This window comes from Syngnathus typhle, linkage group LG2 (genome assembly GCF_033458585.1).
Source record: "Syngnathus typhle isolate RoL2023-S1 ecotype Sweden linkage group LG2, RoL_Styp_1.0, whole genome shotgun sequence".
Classification (NCBI taxonomy): Eukaryota; Metazoa; Chordata; class Actinopteri; order Syngnathiformes; family Syngnathidae; genus Syngnathus; species Syngnathus typhle.
The window spans coordinates 15,625,380-15,645,468 of NC_083739.1; the positions used below are offsets into that span (position 1 = coordinate 15,625,380).

At 43.1% G+C, this 20,089-nt stretch overlaps 1 protein-coding gene and 1 long non-coding RNA gene across 2 annotated transcripts in view; both read left to right on the top strand.

Annotated features, from left to right (window-relative positions):
- The first annotated feature begins 242 nt into the window (after nt 1-242).
- On the top strand, nt 243-1,251 carry LOC133150524 (uncharacterized). The gene is made up of 3 exons (XR_009713786.1): nt 243-631; nt 947-1,121; nt 1,198-1,251. It is a non-coding gene; the product is annotated as an uncharacterized LOC133150524 (long non-coding RNA).
- A 1,815-nt stretch (nt 1,252-3,066) lies between these two features.
- Nucleotides 3,067-20,089, top strand: part of itga5 (integrin, alpha 5 (fibronectin receptor, alpha polypeptide)) — a 31,105-nt gene continuing 14,082 nt past the window's right edge. The window contains exons 1-14 of the mRNA XM_061273095.1: nt 3,067-3,530; nt 12,790-12,920; nt 17,192-17,292; nt 17,657-17,780; nt 18,085-18,146; nt 18,233-18,278; nt 18,395-18,520; nt 18,600-18,644; nt 18,808-18,851; nt 18,983-19,039; nt 19,184-19,236; nt 19,363-19,571; nt 19,649-19,840; nt 19,919-19,964. Coding sequence (XP_061129079.1) covers nt 3,325-3,530; nt 12,790-12,920; nt 17,192-17,292; nt 17,657-17,780; nt 18,085-18,146; nt 18,233-18,278; nt 18,395-18,520; nt 18,600-18,644; nt 18,808-18,851; nt 18,983-19,039; nt 19,184-19,236; nt 19,363-19,571; nt 19,649-19,840; nt 19,919-19,964 — 1,442 coding nt within the window. The 5' untranslated portion in view covers nt 3,067-3,324. The remainder of the gene's footprint in view (nt 3,531-12,789; nt 12,921-17,191; nt 17,293-17,656; nt 17,781-18,084; nt 18,147-18,232; nt 18,279-18,394; nt 18,521-18,599; nt 18,645-18,807; nt 18,852-18,982; nt 19,040-19,183; nt 19,237-19,362; nt 19,572-19,648; nt 19,841-19,918; nt 19,965-20,089) is intronic.

Consider the following 20,089-nt stretch of genomic DNA (forward strand, 5'->3'; position numbering starts at 1 on the left):
CCAAAGATGGTGGAATGAGGTTGGGCGTAGGCTGCTGCCTTTGCGTGTCAAAAAGTCTGACGTTTAGTGCATTTTGGCGGAAAGCCACCATGTCCCAACAAGGCTGTAAGATCAGCAAGTAGATGGCAGAGTGAATCCCTTTTCACTCTGGACATGTTTACGTCATAAAAACTACAGCACACCGGTTGCTCATATTTGGATGTGCTGACAGCTAACAGTAACTACGCCAAGAGATTTTTTTTTTTGTATCTTGTAGTCAGGTACAGTTAGAAGGGCTGTGGGACTGAACACAGCCAACTTGATTCCCGGCAGATCATAGCGGCTCCCCTCATTCCCTTTAAATTCAGCGGAACATGGCGGAATCATACCAGACTCGCTGGAGTCCGAGCACGAAATCGGCGTGTGCAAATTACATTCATAAGGGTCTGCAAAAAGATTTCCACTTGCGGATGATGTAAAGTTGGCCACTGCAGAGTAGACAGTTGGCGATACTTCCAATGGAACGTTCATGGGTGACAAGCCCTTTTTGCCGTCCACCATTGCTCTGATCCATGAAGCCCACCATTCACCATGCTAAGTGCAGTGTGAAAATGGCTTAAGGGGTTTAACTGGAATAATAGAGAATGACACGGTAAGCCTCTTTACGGTCATTTTTTATTATAAATCAGTTTGAAAAAGATTGGTTGTAACCACGTTGAACGTTGAGTTTGGACATGTTCAATGTTATCGTCAAGTCACACACTTGTGGAGATATGACCTACTTGTTGAACTATTAATATGTTGACCTATGTCTCTATCTCTGACATTCTATCACACTTCATAAGTCGGTCAATACGTGCCTGACTTTATATACATATAAGCGCCAGGTCTATTTTTAAAGCATTGTGTCAGCTGTGTTGAGTGGTGTGAATTGCTCTGCAGGCGTGTGTGTGTGTGTGTGTTTCAGCTGTGTCGCCTTGGTGGCCGAATGATGATGTCAAAGCTGAGGCGCTGGAATGAAACCACGCCCCCTTTTTTCATCACACTTGGAGAGAGATGGAAAATAGCGTTCGCTTAATCAAGGGCAACTGATGGCAGCAAAAGTGGACAAGTGGTTGGCATGTCGGCTTCACGCTTCTGAGGTACATATTTGGCTCCAGCTTTCCTGTGTGGAGTTTGCATGTTCAAAATTAACTTTGCTTTTATACACATTTTTAGGTCTCTGTAGTGCCTGCCCAGCTATCAAGTGAGGAAATTAAACAAGCAAATCAATCTTGTGCCTGGTTCTGAAAATGTGTCGTTTTGCATGTTTCTTTATCAAATATCAGGCAGCTTGGTGGAACAGATTGTAGTCGACCACTGTGTTTGTCTTTATTATTGAAAAGGTCAAAAAGGCAAAATGTGTGAAGATAAGAGGTGTAAAGTAGCAGGCAACCACTTAGAAAGACAATTAGGAAACACAAACAAAATAATCTGTTTGTTTAGACTGAGCTCACAGTGGAAAGGAGATGAAGTGATACCTGAAGAAAATTTGTTAAAACATCAACATGTGGAAGAGTATTTTTCTAAAACATCTTCCACCTTCGAGCAGCCAGCTCTAACTCGTACCTCCTGGTTAGAATTCCTACCTCGGCCTTCCTGTGTGGATTTTTTGTTATCTCCGGTTTTGTTCAGGTACATCCTCCCACATTCCCAGATCCTGTGTTGAAGACTAAAGACAGCTAAAGCGCTGACAAGCCCACGTCAGCAAATTGGTGAATCCCAAAAATCCATTTATTCATCCAAGCATTTTGTTTTCCTATAGGGTCGAGGTTTTTGCTGGAGACTGTTCCATCTGACTTTCAAGCGGACCTCAGACAGAATTCGAACCCAGAACCCCTCGTCTGTGTCACAGATGTGCTAACCACTAAAGTAATATATTGTACGTGTTAAAAAAAAAAAATTCACATATATATTTAGAGTGCTGTGGCTCTGAAATGCTGTTGTCATGAAATCGAATGTTCTAAATGACAGCAGCTGCTAGGCTTAATCGGTCAGTTTGTATTTTTCGTTGTGAAAAATATTGACGTGCAGGATTAGTGTGGTAACTTTCTGGAGCTCCCTCAACAGCTGCGAATAGCCCCTCCAGACTTGGCGGATTACTGCCGTCAGTCAGCTTGCTGCCCGAGTCGGGGTGTTCCGGAGCGGCTATTAATACGAGAATGGACGGAAGAGTTTGTGTTGCTGCTACCAGACGGCCAAATTTGGGCCCTCTGTTCTATCCCTGAGGGCTTCCAGTGAATCAGCTGAAGTCACTCATTCCAGGCGCCGAGTTCAGGGTCTCCAGTGAGTCGTTTCTACCAACGTCATGAAAGTGCTCCTCCAGTCCAGAGTGTGAGTCAGTCACAGAAGAACAACGCCCCCGCTCGCTCCTCCGCAAATCCCCATTAGACCACATCAGACCTAATTCTGTTCAATGAGGTCATCATACAAACATGACTTCAAATCTTCCACGCAGATGAACTAGTCACTCGCCAATCGCAGGGCACTTATACCGTTCACACCTATTGGCAATTTGAAAAGAAACTAGAGTATCTGGAGGAAACCCACGCAGGCACGGAGAGAACATGCAAACTCAACACAGGAAGGCTGAAACTGGAATCGAAACCTGCGCCTCTAAACTGTGAGGCGGATGTTCTAACCAGTACAGAAATGTATTTATTAATATTTTTGAATTAACGACAGGTAAAAAAATGTCTCATATGTCATTGTTATAAATTACTTTCCACGTATTGCGCAAGATGTTTTTTTTTATTTATTGCTGCCCATCAATGTATTTAGGGTCACGTAAAGCTACCTCTGATCAAAAGGACCAATTGACCAGTGTTGTGTAGGGTTTTTATTTACTCTTGTGTCTCAAAGTGTGATCAAAAGGAGTATTGTGAAGCTGGTTAATCATCCATCGTCCGATCTCTGATAGGTATACCGCAAAAGCGCAATAGAGGTAAACAATGATTAGTGGATGGACTGTGAAAATTCTTCTCGCAGGGAATCACAGGCTCCTCCTCCCACTCTTCCAAACTTTTGGTTCCCGGCTGTGGGAACTCCCTGCTATAAGTTTGATTAGAGAAAGACAAGGAGGCGTGGGTCTTGGAGCTCAGTCGTGAAGAGGCGTGGGTCTGGATTGCGCACAAGAGCTGACGGTGCGTTCATGAACGCACTCACCCTGTGGTTTGCTTGGATCCAAGTCAAGGGGATGCAGTTGTAGCTTCGCTTTTGGTTTTTTTTTACTCGAGAAGACAATATTTTCTAGAAGAGTGCAAGACCTGCACCAGTTTTGCAATTCCCCTCCCACTTTCCGTCAAAATGTTCCCGGGGCGAGTTCGCTCAAAGACGCCGGGGACGGGCGCTCTCGTGGCCCGCTCGCTGCTGTGCCTCGCCGGGCTTCTGCTTGCTTTTCTTCCTGGATGTGGAGCCTTCAACCTGGACGTGGAAAATCCGTCTGTTTACAGTGGGGACAACGGAAGCTACTTTGGATACGCGGTCGACTTTTATTTGGCTGACTCTGCCAGGTGAGTTTATAAAAGACCACCACACATCTATCAATGTATGATTATTATCACCCTAATTTGCATGCCCACCCCCTTGAAAATCTCAAATAAATAAAGTCAATTTAATCCATATTTGTTCCCTCATACTGCCACTCATCTTTAGAGAAGCCTTTTAAGTGTGCATGGCGCTCCTGGTTGTGACGCTCTCCAGCTCAGCTGATCCCTCTGTTGGATTTTTTTCAGCTTGTGTATTGTTGTGGAGAGTAGACTTTACGCACATTTGATCAGTTAGATCGAATAGGCATTCATTTTTATGCATATTTGGTGATCAGTTTTAATAATTTGCAGATCATTTGGGGACTACAACCATTTTCCTTGTATTGAATGTTTATATGACTTTTTATATATAATTTAGGGGGTTTAATTGTTATTTTTCTCCATTGCATTTCAATGGGCCTTGATTATACATAAAATTATATGTTTTGATTATTTGTACTATATTATATGCAGACAGATGGTGTATTCTTTTATGAGGTGTTGCAAATGTTAAGTAGGAAGGAATGGCTCAGATTTGCTGACTGGTGCTTTTTGTTGGGTGTGCTTCTCTGCTAGTAAAGTTAAATGAGCCTTGGATGCAAACTCCTGCAATTCTAATTATCATTAGCCGCTAAAATGTTACACTCAGGATTCAGGAATAATCGGACTTCCTGCGTGAAAGTGTCCAACAGCTAATTTTCTCCTTCCTCATCCTCCCCATTCTACCCTGACATGAGTTCGCCCCCCCCCCCCCCCCCCCCCTCTGCTATCCGTCTGCCTGGGAAGATTTGATGATTTAGGATGAAAAACTTGCCTCACTGCAGCGTTTCCCCTCTCCCTCCACCTTCGTACGACCTCATAAACTGATGTCATCCGGCAGGGCTTTTTAATTCACCCACCCCTCAGACCTCCCCCCTCCTCACACGCTCTGTCTGGCCTCCCCATCATCTCTCTTCACCTCATTAAGGATGAGGAGACGTCATCTTATTGATGATTGAACTTTTAATGCGGCGCGACGCTTCGCCTGAGGGGAAAGATGAATTAAAGAGGCTTACTAGAAAGCTTACTCCAAAGTGAGTGAGCACATTAGGGTATGTTTGTATGACAAGAAGCGAGTAAAAGATTGACGTTTTTTATTGTGGGTTGAGTAAAAAGCTTCATTTTTGGAAGACCACTGTCTCATACTGCCTGGATAGAGGATACAAAAAAAAAACCTAATACCCATGCTGGGCTAATAGTTGGCATAAAACCAGCTTTGCAATACACCTTGATATTCTGTACATATCGCTAGTGACCCTCTTAAATCAACACTGTCAACACTGAAATTTGTAAAGATAAAATTTGTCTTTAAATGTGATTATGCTTATGAATTTTCTCTGCAAAGTTGTGTTCTTTATAAGCACATTCTTCCTGAAAATATCAGTTTGCTCAAGTTTGGTTATTGCAAACGACTGACCGACCAAACTCACTCACTCACTCACTCACTCACTCACTCACTCACTCACTCACTCACTCACTCACTCACTCACTCACTCACTCACTCACTCACTCACTCACTCACTCACTCACTCACTCACTCACTCACTCACTCACTCACTCACTCACTCACTCACTCACTCACTCACTCACTCACTCACTCACTCACTCACTCACTCACTCACTCACTCTGTTGTCAATATAATTTGTAATGTATTTAGAAAAAGCATATTCTTTATATGTAGATATGCTATCTATTGACATAAATTATGAAACTTTAGGCAAAATTATAAGACTGTGGACCCCCGGAGCTTATTTTACATACGTTTAATCTCCATAATGTGATGGTTGCAAGAGCTGCAAAGAAAATCTACACTTTGATGGCATGAAGTAATAAATATGTTGAGCAGCACAAACACCCTAAAATTTAGGGCCTAAATACATGGTCCACCGATGTTGTTGTGGTTGTGATGTATCCTTCCACACTGAACACCTGTTAGGTTGTTATCAAAGACAACCGTCTTCATGATAACGTTTTCATCAACTTTATCTTTGACACTTGATTTCAAATGTTTGCGTTCTCAGGCTTCCAAATATTCTCACTGATGGAGTATTTGCTTGACATGGCTGTCGATAGCATGTATTGAGGTCAAGTGACAGGATCAATGCGATCGATCATCTTTCTTTCTCTTTCTATTTTGCCTGAGGTTGACTGGCAACCAGAATTCACACTTAAAAATAGGTATGTGTAGAACTCTGCGTGAAAGACAAAAATGTTGCAACAATTAAGAAAAGCACAGAGTTGCCTAACTGGCCTAATTGCGAAATCTTACCAGTGCAGTGGAGACACAGCAAGCGGGGGAGTCGCAGGAATCCCGAGCCGGGGGTCATGCGAGGGTTATGTGCGGAGGAGTTTCTCCCTGTCGAGATGAGTTGAACGGCTCTGGCTCCAACCTTGGCAATAAAAATATGCCTGTGTTTGACAAATTGCCAGATGTGTGTGTCCAAATGCGTGTGTTGTGGTTGGAGTCTCCGCCACATCCATAAATGGGACGCCAGGCTTGCAAACACAAAGGCGTACTTTCTCCCACTTTGAGACTGACAAAAGGTTTATGTATGTAGTGCTTGTCATGCCCTCTGGCTTTACGTAATAAAATTAAACTGGGAGGCTGGCAGGCGGCCCACCAAGGAAGGCCTCGGTATTAAGTCCGGAAGATGGGAAACCGGAGTTGGCAAATGGGTTGCCGGCAAAAGTATTGGGACACATTTCATCCTTATATGGTCCCTGGCCTCACATCTTGTTAATCCTTAAGAAGACTTTCTGCAAAATGTTGAAGTGTGTTGTTGGGTGTTTTGCTCCGTTTGTGAGGTCAAAAACCACTGATGATGGAAAGTAAAGAGAGAAGCAAAATTCTGTGAACAAAGGACTATAGTGTAACCCAAATTACGTAGCAGTATGTAGTAGAACTACATTTGTGAGTGACTCTGTGGTGACTGCGGATTCGGGAGTGCATCTAACTGAGATGTTAGTCGTCGGGGTGTGGAGGTCAAGGGCTGTTATAATAAGAAATAACAGACTTGCCTGGGAGTGTATGAAAACTGATCCTGTGTTTACACAAGACTAGGACTGTGCACAAATCTGTAGTGATTCGAATTGAGATTCGAGTGGGCGATCGGTGAATCTGAATTTTAGGACTTGAGTCAGAATGAATCTAAGCTAATGAGCACTAAATTAAACAGTTAAGGACTACTGTCAATCAAGCCCATGTCAGCCGTGATTCAATACCGCTCATTACTTTGCTGCCGGCCTCTCACTCGATGAAGGGAGTTTGCCAACTTGACCTGGAGAGACGTCTCCCCAGCCAGCAAACTTAGCTATCAGATGGTTACAACAAACAGTTTGTAAACAAGTTTTATTTATCAAGTGAATAACCTTACCCGGCAAGCACATAACATGTTTTTAGTCATGTTTTGAGTGCCCTTTTAGATGTTTTAACAACCTTTTTAATGGGATTGGGTCATGTAAATAGTCTCACTTCCACGTCACCAATGTCTGACCAAAACATATTGAGGTCATCGCTTTCACCCAGTCCCCCTTTGCCAAAATTGACCTTTGCAGACAGGTTTCGTTAAACTAATATTGACGTAAGACCAAGGTCCAGTTAGTTCACTAAAATGGCAATGTTGTGCTTTTTTACAAGGGTGAGCTTTCTCGCGAACCTGATTGCTATCATTGCCGTACTTTGTATGAGTGTTTTTCCAAACTATACCTGCTTACACTTAATACGCACACACATGCGCACACACACAATGGGTGCCTTGTCTTTACTGCCTTCTGTTGGAGGCAAATTTTCAGCGTGACTTTTTCTTCCTTAAGTCAGTGCTGGAACTGCGCTTAAAATGTCAGGCTTTGCCACAGCGCTGTTCGATACCGCCAAAGACGTGACTGCTGCCACACTGCTGCGTTTGTTCCAAACACAAAGCGCCTGTGTCATTTCGTATGGTATGAACTAGGGGAAAAGAAGTCTTGTCGATAGTGAGCCTGTGTTTGAGTACGGTGACGCTGTGTGATTAAACCCCCCCACCTCCCCCCAAAAATGTTTTAAAGGTCTGCCATCACGTTTGAGTTTGGGAATGCCCCTGGGACGTCATGTCTGGGAGTTGGCTGCTCGTCAGGAGGGCCGACTCGCCTCATACGGCACATTGCCAGCACCAAGAGCCTGACCCCCAGACACCCCCCCAATGAGACACTCATCAGTGATGGTAATCTGATATGGGCTGTCCTATATTTAGCATTCAAATAGCACGGTCATAGTTTGGCCATATTTGACATGGAGATGAGCCACTGTGGCCATTACTGTGAATGTTTGTGTGTGCTGGAGGCTGTTTCAACAGCTGCTTCCCCCGCCCCCACCTTATTTAATACAACAGCCTCTCTATGCTTAGGTGAGACGACTCGGACCCCCTGACGTGGTCATTGTAGCGAGGTGTGAACTACCAGCACTGCAGGAGGAGTTTAGGGGCCTGTGAAAGAATTGGTGCTAGGGGGTATTTTATAGGGGTGGGGGCAGGCACTTTGCTGTACATTCACTGGCAACCTCACAAATCATTGCAATGTTTTTCCTCTCGTTGCTTATTAACACAGTCGCTGGTTTTCCAAAACAGCTGCCAGGTTTAATGCACAACTACTGCAAGGTCACAGTGTTGTGTGTGTGTGTGTGTAACGGCTACAAAACATTGGCGCAACTAATAGTACGAGAAACTTTGTCATATTAAACAGATGACCCAAACGACATAGATGCTCAACTTGGTACTAGACCTGTTCTGTGACGAAATACATAAACTGGCGGATGCCCTGCTAGCAGTCTTCCAGCCACATTTGGTACATGCTAAATACTTCTATTTCCAATGACATGTATGGTATTTGTTTTGCTAAGTGGTGAGAACAGATGTTCTGCCAGCTATTACTTCCCAGTCTAAACCAATGGTGAGAAAATTTGGCACATATAATTGGTACTGTTCTGGTTCCATTAGCTGCAATGAATACTTTGTTAACCACTGTGGTGTATGTTAGCTCAACTATTAAGTATTTTATTTGGTATGATTTGCAGACACACTGTTTATGTGTCCCAAAAGTGTAGTAAGGTGGAAGCCTGCTATTCACTGGGCATTGGGGGGGGCGAGCTCAAGAACAAATGTTCCCCTTGAGTAGATCACGTGGGTCAAATTGAAGAAATTGGGATATGTAGGTTTTCTAAAATGACATTAACATTTGTTTCCTATGGCGTGTAGATTGTGTAAATGCAATCCAAAATTGATTCAAGTAGTAAAATGTATGACTTACAATGTGTAAAATTTAGCAGAAATAAATCAAAATCAGAAAATGGATGGATGGATGGAAATCAAATTCAAACCACTTTTTTCTTAAAATATGATCCCATAATTCCAAATGTTAAGATGTTGTAATAGTACATTGCTCAGAAATTACGGTTATGTTGCAATTCGGTGTTCGCCAGTGATCACATGACTGCAAAGGGAGGAAGATAAGTTACAGACATGAATTTTGCTGACGCTGCTGTGCTGTTGGGAAGCTTCGGTGCTTCGTAGGCTGCTGGGCTGACGTTGCAGTTATCGCTAGAATAATGACCTAACACATCCATTTTTAGATTTATATCATGCCCAGTGTAGCGTAGACAGTACCTTCCCATGAAAAAAAAAAAAAATCAGACTTTTCTTTGCCACTGATCCGCAAATGGGCACATTTATCGATGTCTAACCGGGAATATGTAGGTTCCACTGCAATGTTGTGATGCTTTGACTCTTTCCAAACCACAGAATAGAGAGGAAATGATTTTGTGTGAATAGTAAGATCAGCTCTATCCGTGACGCACTGGGCTGTTTATCTAATCAAGATGTCAGGCGTGTGCCTCAGATCTGTCGTGATGTCCAAAATTGTAAAAGAAGATTTCCAACTTGTCGTTTATCGGCAATTCGCAGGTCAATCTGACAGAAACGAAACGTGGTTTGTGCAAAGCACAGTAGACTCTCTGTAGTCTGCACACACCATCCCGCCAGACACTGCTACTCTCATCAGCCGCAATGTGTGCGTGTGTGTGTGCGTGTGTATGTGTGTCCGTGCGACTCCATGTGTCCCCATATGGCAGCGTGAGGACTTGAGCAGCTCCCGTCTGGCCTCTACTCTGAGAGGAATCGAGACATTCGTCTGACTGCACAGGCTGAAGCTCGCGTGTCTGCCACTTGGCTACAAAAAGAAAACGTGCATGTAGCGTACAAAGATGAATCAATTCCATTTGTTTCCGACTGCTTAGAAGTTACTTGCATTAAGTAGGCTCATACTGTAGCAGACTAAAATGCTCTCTGTTGGTTTGCGTCGATGGCTCACTGAGAGCATTCTTAAGTCCACTTAACTAGTTTTGACTCCAACTGGCACAAATGTGTTTTCTTCTCTTACAGTGATGGTTAGGCTGATGTCAGCATCCTAGCTGGGTGGGAGACAATTCTATTTTTTGAGGGGAGTGAGGCAATGCCATGGTCCACTTCAGTTCACCACAGTTTTTGCAAGGGCAACTGCTTGTGTGTGTGTTTGTGTGTGTTGGGTAAAGAAGACATGAGCGTGTCGACGGTGTAAGTTGCTAATTAATTTAAGAGAAGTTATGCAGTCAACAATGGAGGACATCTTTCTTTTTGACGTGTCATAAAAACACACAGCCATAAAACAACGCTAAGATACTGAGACAAAAGCGCAACCCCGTCTCTCTCGGTCTAGACCTGCCACCTCCATTGAGCCGTGGGTCAGGTCACTGGCCCCCAGCGGGTGCCGCATATTTGCATAGCTCGAGAATTGTGCTGACGCCCCTCACTTGCACCAAAGGAATTTGTCATGGAGACAGAGCTATATTAAATGCTAATCATACCAAAGCTCTACTTGTTGACAACAATAGATAATTGAAGGGATAGGAAAGGGGTGGGAACACCCTGCGAGCTCTACTGATCCCCCCAGAAGATATCAGGTCATTAAATGTTAAATCCGCATTCACTGTAAAGTACTTTTTGATGACTATCATGTTGTGCTAAATGGTTGCTTGTGTCAAATTCCTGCTTAGTGCTGATTAAAAATGCTTGCTTTTTCTTTTTGATGATTATCATGTTGTGCTAAATGAATGCTTGTGTCAAATTCCTGCTTAGTGCTGATTAAAGCTGCTCTCTTTTTCTGATATTCTTATTTCGAAGAGCGGCTCAGTCACGTTTTTTTAGACGATAGATGATATCAACAAAAGTGGTTTCATTGAACTTACAGTATGCTGCCTTTTCACTCAAAACAGATGAGGACAAGTCGTTACGTGTGTGTTCGTTTTAGCTTACAATTTTGTTAGGTAGCTGGATTAGCAGGAAACCTACTTTACAGATTTCCATAAAAACTTTTATTGAGGAAAAAGCATTGCATACATTTTGAGTGTTCATATGAATCCAAGATTTTTTTTTCATTTGTTCTCAAGGTGCTTAGGGAGGGCCTCAGAGAAAATAAATCCATTTACTCCCTTTAGTTTTTATTTTCACCACTTATATTGTGTCACAATTACTTACCTGATTTCTCTCTAACGTTTTGGACTTTATGGACCACCGCAGTCTGGACTGGTAGAAGTCAGACACAGGGCACCTATAGAGAAAAAACACCATTGACACTCGCATATAAGTACTGTTGTGGTTTTAGATTGCGTTAAATGACGAGCTAACAAACAACATTTATTTCAGAATGGATAGTTTCTTTTAATGCATGCATTTTTAAGAAATACTAATTCTACAAGAACAAGGGAGGTGGGTATCCCCGAAGCCTTAGAGGTGAGCCTCTTCTGCAAAGTAGTCTCCTGCAAACCTTGAACAGATGTGTGTGATTTGAATTTATACCCCATATTGGTGTGCGAGTTCGGATGACAACAAAGTCGCTCTTCAGGAAGCGCCTGTGAAGTAGATTATTTCACAGGTGCTGAGGTCATCATAAATAATACAACTTTGACTGATGGGTTTCCTTGTATCCTTTTTTTTTTTTTTCCAAGTGTGACTTTAAACTCCATGATATGAGACACACAGAGGTTCCCCATTGGGACTGATCTGTCAAGATTACGAGGTCACTCTTGCATGAGGAGGAAGCCTCCAGGGCGGCCAGAATGCCACGTTTGGTCCAAAAACTGTAAATGCTGCTGGTGCACATGTGGAAGATCGAAGGCAGGAAAGGGTGCACTTTCCTGAAATTGTTTGCCCTCAGCATTCCCATGTCTGCCACTTCAATGTTAGTGATGCTTGTCAGGTCAAGTGATCCACATTGAGCTAATGGCTGTGGCAAGTGGACATTATCACATGTTAACGTGCTAATTGTAAACAAAAGACTTTCTTCTTGTGACCTGTAGACATTTATTGCACAGAGTGTGAGCGATATTTTGATTTTTGTTCTTTCTTTGTTGATGCAAAAACTACTTAATTGATTTTTCAGAAAATTGATCTATATCAATATTTTCTTCATAATTGATCAAATGCCTATCCGTCTGCCGACAGACCACCCCAGAATCAGAAATGTTGCGGTTCAATTGTCCCACGTGTAGCATACTACTAATTTGATTACAGAATACCCAGAAAAGTATTTGCTCGTCTTTTAGCCCTTCATTCATGTCAGTATGTCACAGCTGGGAAAACAAGAGCATGACTCCACTTAGCCTGTCTGTCCTTTTTTTTTTCTGTCCACAATTCCCCACTGGGTCGCATTTCAGAGCCACAGGGAGTGATGAAATAAGTCTGCTTAGTTTACAAAACAGTAAACTCTGGTGTTTATATTCCATCAGTTGTTGAAAATGGATTTTGAAAACCACAGCAACCATATTGTCCTTAAACTCAACCACATCCCCCTTGTGGTCTCCCAACCCATGATCGCTAACATTCTACAACATGCTGGGTATTCAGTAAATTTTGTTGTTTTGCTACAATAAAATGATATAGCAGTTAAACTGCACGCTGCAACTCTTTGACAACAATGACAAAGTTCAATTTGATTCTCTTGGCTGAGGAATCATGTTTGGTAAGTACTAACTGTATGACGTCTATTTATGATTACTACTAATTACCTAAGAAAAGCAGTGATTAAGAGTTCTAAAAATCAGCAAAGCATCGAATTTCTAAATCAAGATTATAAACATTCTGTGTAGTAAAGATCTTGACAAACATTTTGATGAATGTCCTTCCACTGTGTCCCGTTTAGTGCCAGCGTGGTGGTGGGCGCTCCCAAGGCTCACACCAAGCAAATCAACATTGTTGAGGGAGGCTCCGTCTCCTACTGTCCCTGGAGCCTCGGCCAAACCGATTGCCACACTATCGGATTTGACACAAAAGGTAAGTGTCGTGACTGACATGCTTGCTAACATCTACAATTGAGATTAGATAGAGTAGAATAAAACTAAACAGTTCAAATTTGCATTTTATTTTGTACCACGGTCAAAGAGAATAAACACTCATTATGCTTATATGACAAATCAGATTATTGGGTTAGTCTAACCAAAAGTGGAATTATAAACCATCTAATTACTGTAGTTAAAGTTAAATCCAGACACATTGTATTACTCATACTCTGCTAAGTGGATAGTATGGTAGTGATTTGCACATCTGCTTCATAGTCAAATGTTCTGGGTTCAAATCTTTTTTTTTTTTTTTTTTCCTGTGTTGAGTTTCTTTGAGCTGACAGGACTGAGCACCAACATCTTGACCTGCCTTTGTGTAGACTTGAGCTTTGTTGACGGGAAAGACTCCTCCTTCAGCAGCAGGTTGTGATCGGCCTCATTTTTTCCGCTCCACTGGATTCTTATCGGTTATGTCAGTTCCTGACAAGTAATTTTTATCCTGTTTATGTCTGGGAAAAGCTAATTGGCTGTAGAGGAACAGACTTTGAAGGATGCTCTTTGCTTTCTTCCCCCAAGTCATGTTTGGGAAGTTCTAGAGAGATAAGAAACAAATCAACAAATAAGTAAGACAAAGCTGTGTTTGCGGGATGGGTGAACATGATACAGGGAATCTTGACACAAGGCCTGCAGGTGAGCTAAAGAGATGACATAAGGTGATCCAATGAATGGACTTCTCCTTTGGGCAGCTGATAGAAGACCCGGAAGCCTTTTTTGCTCAAAGACAACACAGGAGACTGATGACAGGGAGAATCAGAGGAAACACAAACTCCTTAGCAGTTATTTTCCAAGTCTGAGACCGCGGTTCAAATAGACTTTATAGTCTGTCGTGAACAATCGGCGTAATATTCCAGTAAGTGTTTCACAAGACCATTTGACGACACTTGGCTCTTGAGACTTTTTGCACTATTTTTTTCCTCCTGTGTTAAATGTTGGACAGCCATGGCGTTATATGGCCGTAGGCCATCCTGAGCGATGTCATCGCAAGGTCTAATGGCGAAGGCGAGTCGACCCTCTCGTCAGGGGTAATCTGGGGGGCGAAAGCGCTCGTTACCGTGACATGAGCCCGTTCCGACATGCTGAGCTGCGCTCCAGTGGTGGAATTCTGAAAACATCTGCACGCGACTCTGCGCCAAGCAGCTGTTGCATGGATGACATTTAGTGTTGCAATTCTTTTACTGTAGCTGTGACCGAGCTTTGTATGCCAGCTTCAACAATCCAAGAGGCGATCCAATACTGTGACAGCGGGTGCTGCTAGTCATTATTTGCTTGAGTTTTTTGACAGGACAGTTAAATTTGATGTGGTTTTGGCAGGTGCACAACTTGAAGTCTTAGTTTGAGGGTCACGAATTACACTGGTCAATTAATTTGTATTATTCTTTTCAATCAGAGATGCATGTAGACTTTTCTAGATTTTTTTTGCGCTGATTCCAAATTGGCCCTAATTATATTTTCTCTAGCACATCAGGTTTTCATGAAAATGACAATATAACTACACCGTATATGTTATATAGTAATATATAGTAAGAGTAGCTTCAGCAACTGGTGGAATTTTTTTCGGGAAATGTTAAAGCTATACATTTCAATGCTTGGTAAAAATCGGTGTTGCGTGAACTTTCATAGATCAAACTTAAAACACGAAATGAAAATATCCACAAAACGGGTCACATAAAGCAAACGAGTTGAGAGGAACTCAACAGCATCCCTGCTGGTCACAGCTGAGTACTGCATGTCTTTTTACCTCAAACGCTTTGACACAATCAGCTATCGGTTGAACAAAACTAGTCGATTCGTTGAGTCTTATACCCAAATGTAAAAAAAAAAAGTGCTCTGACATTTTTGTGTGTCAGTGATGGTATCTAAACGCTTGGTGAGTTTGAGCTCTGACCCACAGGCCATCGACCGACTTAATTAGCCCAACTAATTGGGTCAAAGTGTCCCCCTCCCATCCACTTCCTCTCCCTTTGAGATAAGAGCCTGACTATGGTTGGGAGAGGAGGTGTGGAGGGCCAGGGCACCAAGGAGCCTGCGAGAGGATCCCATTCAGGATGGGAGGAACGGAAGAGGACTAGGGGGAGCAGCCCCGCCAAACACAGGGCATGTGATGAGTGAATTTGACCATTTGTCTTCTAACCCACTCACACACACAAACACACTCACACAGTCAAAGGCAACACATCCGTCTAATGGTGTGTGCGTTTACTGGCGCACCCCCACACAGCAGGTCCTGTCCTGGGAGAAGCTTGGTCGGGCACAAAGCAGCCCCCCAGAAGTCACATGTCATGTTTTGAATGGCCTGTTTCCACGCTATCGCCTTTTGGAATCTCTATTCTTCTCATCTTATAGTGGTCCACGTGACTCCAGTTTACCGCCCGCCTCAAGACAAACCAACTTTTCATTGCTGGTTACAGTGACACTAGCTCCTGCTCAAACTAGCCTGATGAAATGGAAGGCTTCTATAAAGAAATTCAAAACACGCATCTCTCACCTCCCCCTTCCTCCCTTCATGTTCGGTAATGGTGATGTATTAATGTGTCCCCTCTGTGAGTAATGTCAGTAATGAGCTCAAATCCATTAGGCAAGCCCGAGCATTTACATCTTTGGCTATTAGGTCCATTCCAAGGAGAAAATCAATCATGTTTTGTTCTCATCTCTATGATGATTTATCACAAGTTATGAGTTATCAGAAGTATCTCAATATCTTTATTTCCCCATGGATGCAATCTCAAGGATTAGATCGACATGAAATAATGCACATTTTCCTCACAATTATTATCATTGGCAAACGAACAAACACTGAATGGATTGTCATCAGAGAAAACAGAATTATGCTGATGCATTAATGCTTCTTCCTTTGTGTCAACAAATAATTATGGTATGCAAGTGGACTGGAGGTACAACCGCATGTGCTATATGTTGCCTCACGTGCATTTTAGGGGTGGATGGCCAAACTGGACCAAACTGGACTTGTTCATGTCAGAGAACTAATATGCTACACTTTGTTGTGTTGGTTGTCTTGGTAACAGGAACTAAAGATACACAGCCTCTAACGCTCCATGTTATCTTTGAGTTATCCATGCTGATACTTGCGAGTTATGAAAATACGGTAGTGTGTTCTTAATGACTGCAACAAATAGATATTAGCTGAAGTAACATGCTTGCAAGGAGCCCTTTGAAGCCTTGCTCTTGTTCCTCAATTGTTTACTTAGAACTGATTCACCTCGGGAAACCTAAACAGTCATGAGAAAAAGCTGCAGATGGGGAATTAAATGAATATTGTATTAAATGAATATCGTTGTTTTGCTCAAGATTATGATGGGGGATCCTCTAGGGAAAGTCAGCGTTGGAAACGGAATTGTGCATTTATTTGGAAGGGACATGGAACTGAAGTGGACGTTGAAACGGAGAGCTTGAGGCAAAAGTGTGTCGAAACAAAGAATGATGACCACGTTGCTATGAGGGCTTCGGTCCAAAGGGTGATTATTTTGCTTGGACCAAAATCTTTGTGCTGTTCCACATGGAGGATGGAACAGAACTCCACTTTTGGATTGCTGAGTGGGCTGACAACACGCTTTGCTCGTATCCGCACGCGTCATGACCATCATCTTCCTTCTCGAACTGGCGACACCCTCGTGAGAGTCGGTTCTTAAAAAATGTGTTCTTCCCTCTGGAATCGATTTTGTTTGCATTGATTTGTTGCTTTGGCACAGATGAAGCATCTGTCTGCCAATGACTTTGCAAAGTTTAAACCTGACCCCGGCGGCCATCTGTCATCTCTCGCTTGCTTGCTGGTGGAGTGTCGAAGTGGCGGATCATTGGCCAGGTGGTCAAACGTGGCCAAGGGTCAATGAGGTTAAGCTCAGACAGACCAGTTCGAATTTGGTCAGACACTCTGGACGCCGCACATCAGCTTTAAGGAATTCGTCACCCTCGTCATAATTGTTTATTTTCACCCGACGGCTGTTTGAAAATATTGATTTTATATTTTTGTCGTCTTTGTCATTTGTGTGAAGACCAAATATCCGGAAGCAAGGTCAGCTTTTAGGTAGTATCTGCTAATCTGGCCAACTAACATTAGACTCTAATGATTAGAGTCTTTGAGAAAACAAAGATCTTAGGGGTGTTGCTTTATTATTTTTTTTCTTTTTCATATTTCACATTACGACTTGTGGTCTTGGGTATCAATGGAATTTTGTGTGTCTGTCACAGGTGCTCGTGTCGTCTTGATCAACAACACGGAACATCAGATCGAGTTCAAGTCGCACCAATGGTTCGGAGCCACGGTGCGTTCCCACGGTGACACGATTCTGGTAAGTCAATCCTGGCAAAATATTGCTGCATAAATGAGCCCACCATAAAGCTGCAACACATGCAGTGAAGTTCCCCTAACTGCATTCCCAAACTTGCTTCCCAATCAAACATTCAATGAACCCAACCCCCTAACGCCCAACCAATGACGTCAGAGTTTGGCCGCCGGTCATCTGGTCCAGCAAGGGTCATGACCTGGGTTGGGTTTTGTGGTTACCCTGCTCCAGATGCACTGACACCCTCAGCAGGCGTCCCCCTTTTAGATCACTGTTGTAGCAACTGGAAAAACATTACCCACCTAAAAAATCGTGTCCAGTCCACCACCTCATCTCTTCCATACTGACCCCACAATTTTCTTTCTTACAGGCCTGCGCACCTCTCTACTCGTGGCGGACCGAAAAGGACATACCTCGCTCGGACGCCACTGGGACCTGCTACCTCTCCGTTCAGAATTTTACCAAATTTGTGGAGTACGCACCTTGTCGAACAGGTGACTGTCGCCTTTGTCTTAGCTTGACAAAAGTTTTAGCAAACACAAGTACACTGCTGCTAACCCAAAGTCAGTTGATGTTATGACACTAATAAAAACAAAAACAGTCACTACAGTATTAGTATTATTATTCCAATGTTAGCTTTTCTCATTGTTTTTTTTTATTTTTTATGAAAGGGGCCTAAACTAAAACCACAGAATGAATCAACCTATGGGTACAAACAGAGTGACCCAAACCCAATATCATTTTATTATTGATGTATCATCTCAATTCCTCATTGTGATGGATCTGTCTTGTCTGTAGAAATCAGCGATGAGGGAGGACAAGGATACTGCCAAGGAGGATTCAGTGCTGACTTTACCACGGTAACCACCTCGTTTTGGACCAAGATTTGTCCATTTCATTTGTCAGTGTAGTAACGCCCAATGTATTATTTTTTTTTATCTTTCAGGACGGTCGAGTGGTGTTGGGTGGGCCGGGCAGCTACTTCTGGCAAGGTAGGCTTTGGCGCATCATTCAATGCAATTCGGATGTCTTTGTTTAAAAATAAATAAATTGAAAAAATATATACATGTTCATAGCCAACTGGTTTTCATCTTTGGTCATAACTCAGGTCAAGTGATCTCAGCAGATAAAGAGGACATTATTGAGGCCTACTACCCGGGCTACTTTATGCAGTCTGTGGGCGGTCAAATCCAAACAAAACAGGTCCAGGCTAAACATGATGACAGCTACCAAGGTAACACCATTTTTCTTCCTCCTCACCCTTGTTTATTAACACGCCAAGAAATTTCACTTTCATTTTTATGCCCTATAAGGTTATTCGGTGGCTGTGGGGGAGTTCAGTGGCGATCAAGTTGAAGGTAAAGTCAATGAAATGTTTACAACCAGGCCAGGAGTTGGCGACAAATACAATTGCAATAGACTAGAGAGAACATGAAACTAAGCCACCCAAATATATTTTTGGCCCGAGTTGCGTTCTGCTAGATTTCTTCCTTCTGTAAATCTTGACTTTATTTCCCTCAGATTTTGTGGCTGGCGTTCCAAAAGGAGTCATGCTTTATGGTTTGGTAAGAACGTGCTCTATTTTGACTTTCTTTTTCGGAGGCTGTGTGGATTTTAAGAGTAATGGTGTAAAATATAAGGGCGGGGGGTGCTTCTGTAAAATCAAATTTTGGCATCTTTGACTGCTGTGTTGCAGGTTTCCATTCTAAATGGAACAGACTTGAAGATGATGATTAACTACACGGGCGAGCAGGTGAGTCAGAATTTTCAGTGAAGCTCATTTGGTAATTGAACAATGTAGTGGCAAATCAGAAAATGAATGAATAGCAAACCTTTCTGAATGTTCAGTCTGAATTTCATGACATTGAGACAAAACAATCGCTGTCTTTGTCCCCAGATGGGATCATATTTTGGCTATGCAGTGGCCACCACTGACATCAACAGTGATGGGTGAGTTTTCTCTCACCCAAAAATAACCATCGGGACCTAATTGGAGGCCAACGACTAGTCATTACACCTCTGGCGTCAAAGTGTCTCAACCCAAGTGACCGAATGTATGTCCCTTTTTGTCTGCAGAATGATCGACTTGCTGGTGGGCGCCCCCATGTTCATGACACGAGGCTCTGACGGCCGCCTGGAAGAAATGGGCCGAGTCTACGTATACCTGCAGCGGGCTCCCTTGAGCCTGGAACTCGGGCCACTTCATCTGACAGGCACTCAGGTGTTTGGCAGATTCGGCAGCACCATTGCACCCTTGGGTGATTTGAACCAGGATGGATTCAATGGTGAGAGCAGGCGACCAACCGTGTTGCGGAACGGTACGATGGGCTACCATTCAGAACATAAATGTCATCCTTGGCAGATGTGGCTGTGAGCAGTCCATTTGGCGGAGAGGAGCAGCAGGGCTTGGTTTACATCTTCAACGGCTTCCACCAAGGCCTCAAAGAGAAGCCATCCCAGGTGATTGCGGGCCAGTGGGCCGCAGGTTCCATTCCCGCCAGTTTTGGCTTCGCTCTCAGAGGGGCCAAGGATCTGGATAGGAATGGTTACCCAGGTCAGTGATGCTAAAAAGAAACGGTGTGCATATCAGGCCTTTACATGCTTTCTCATCATTTTCTCCTCATCTGCCCAGATCTTATTGTTGGTGCCTTTGGAGTTGATAAGGCTGTTCTCTACAGGTTTGTTCTTTAACATTATTATTTATAATGATTGAGTTTTCATGTTGTCAAATTCAAACAGCAAAGTCTATGCAATTTCTTATGCTGTAATGTTTTTTAACATATGCCGTGGTGGTCTCTCACAG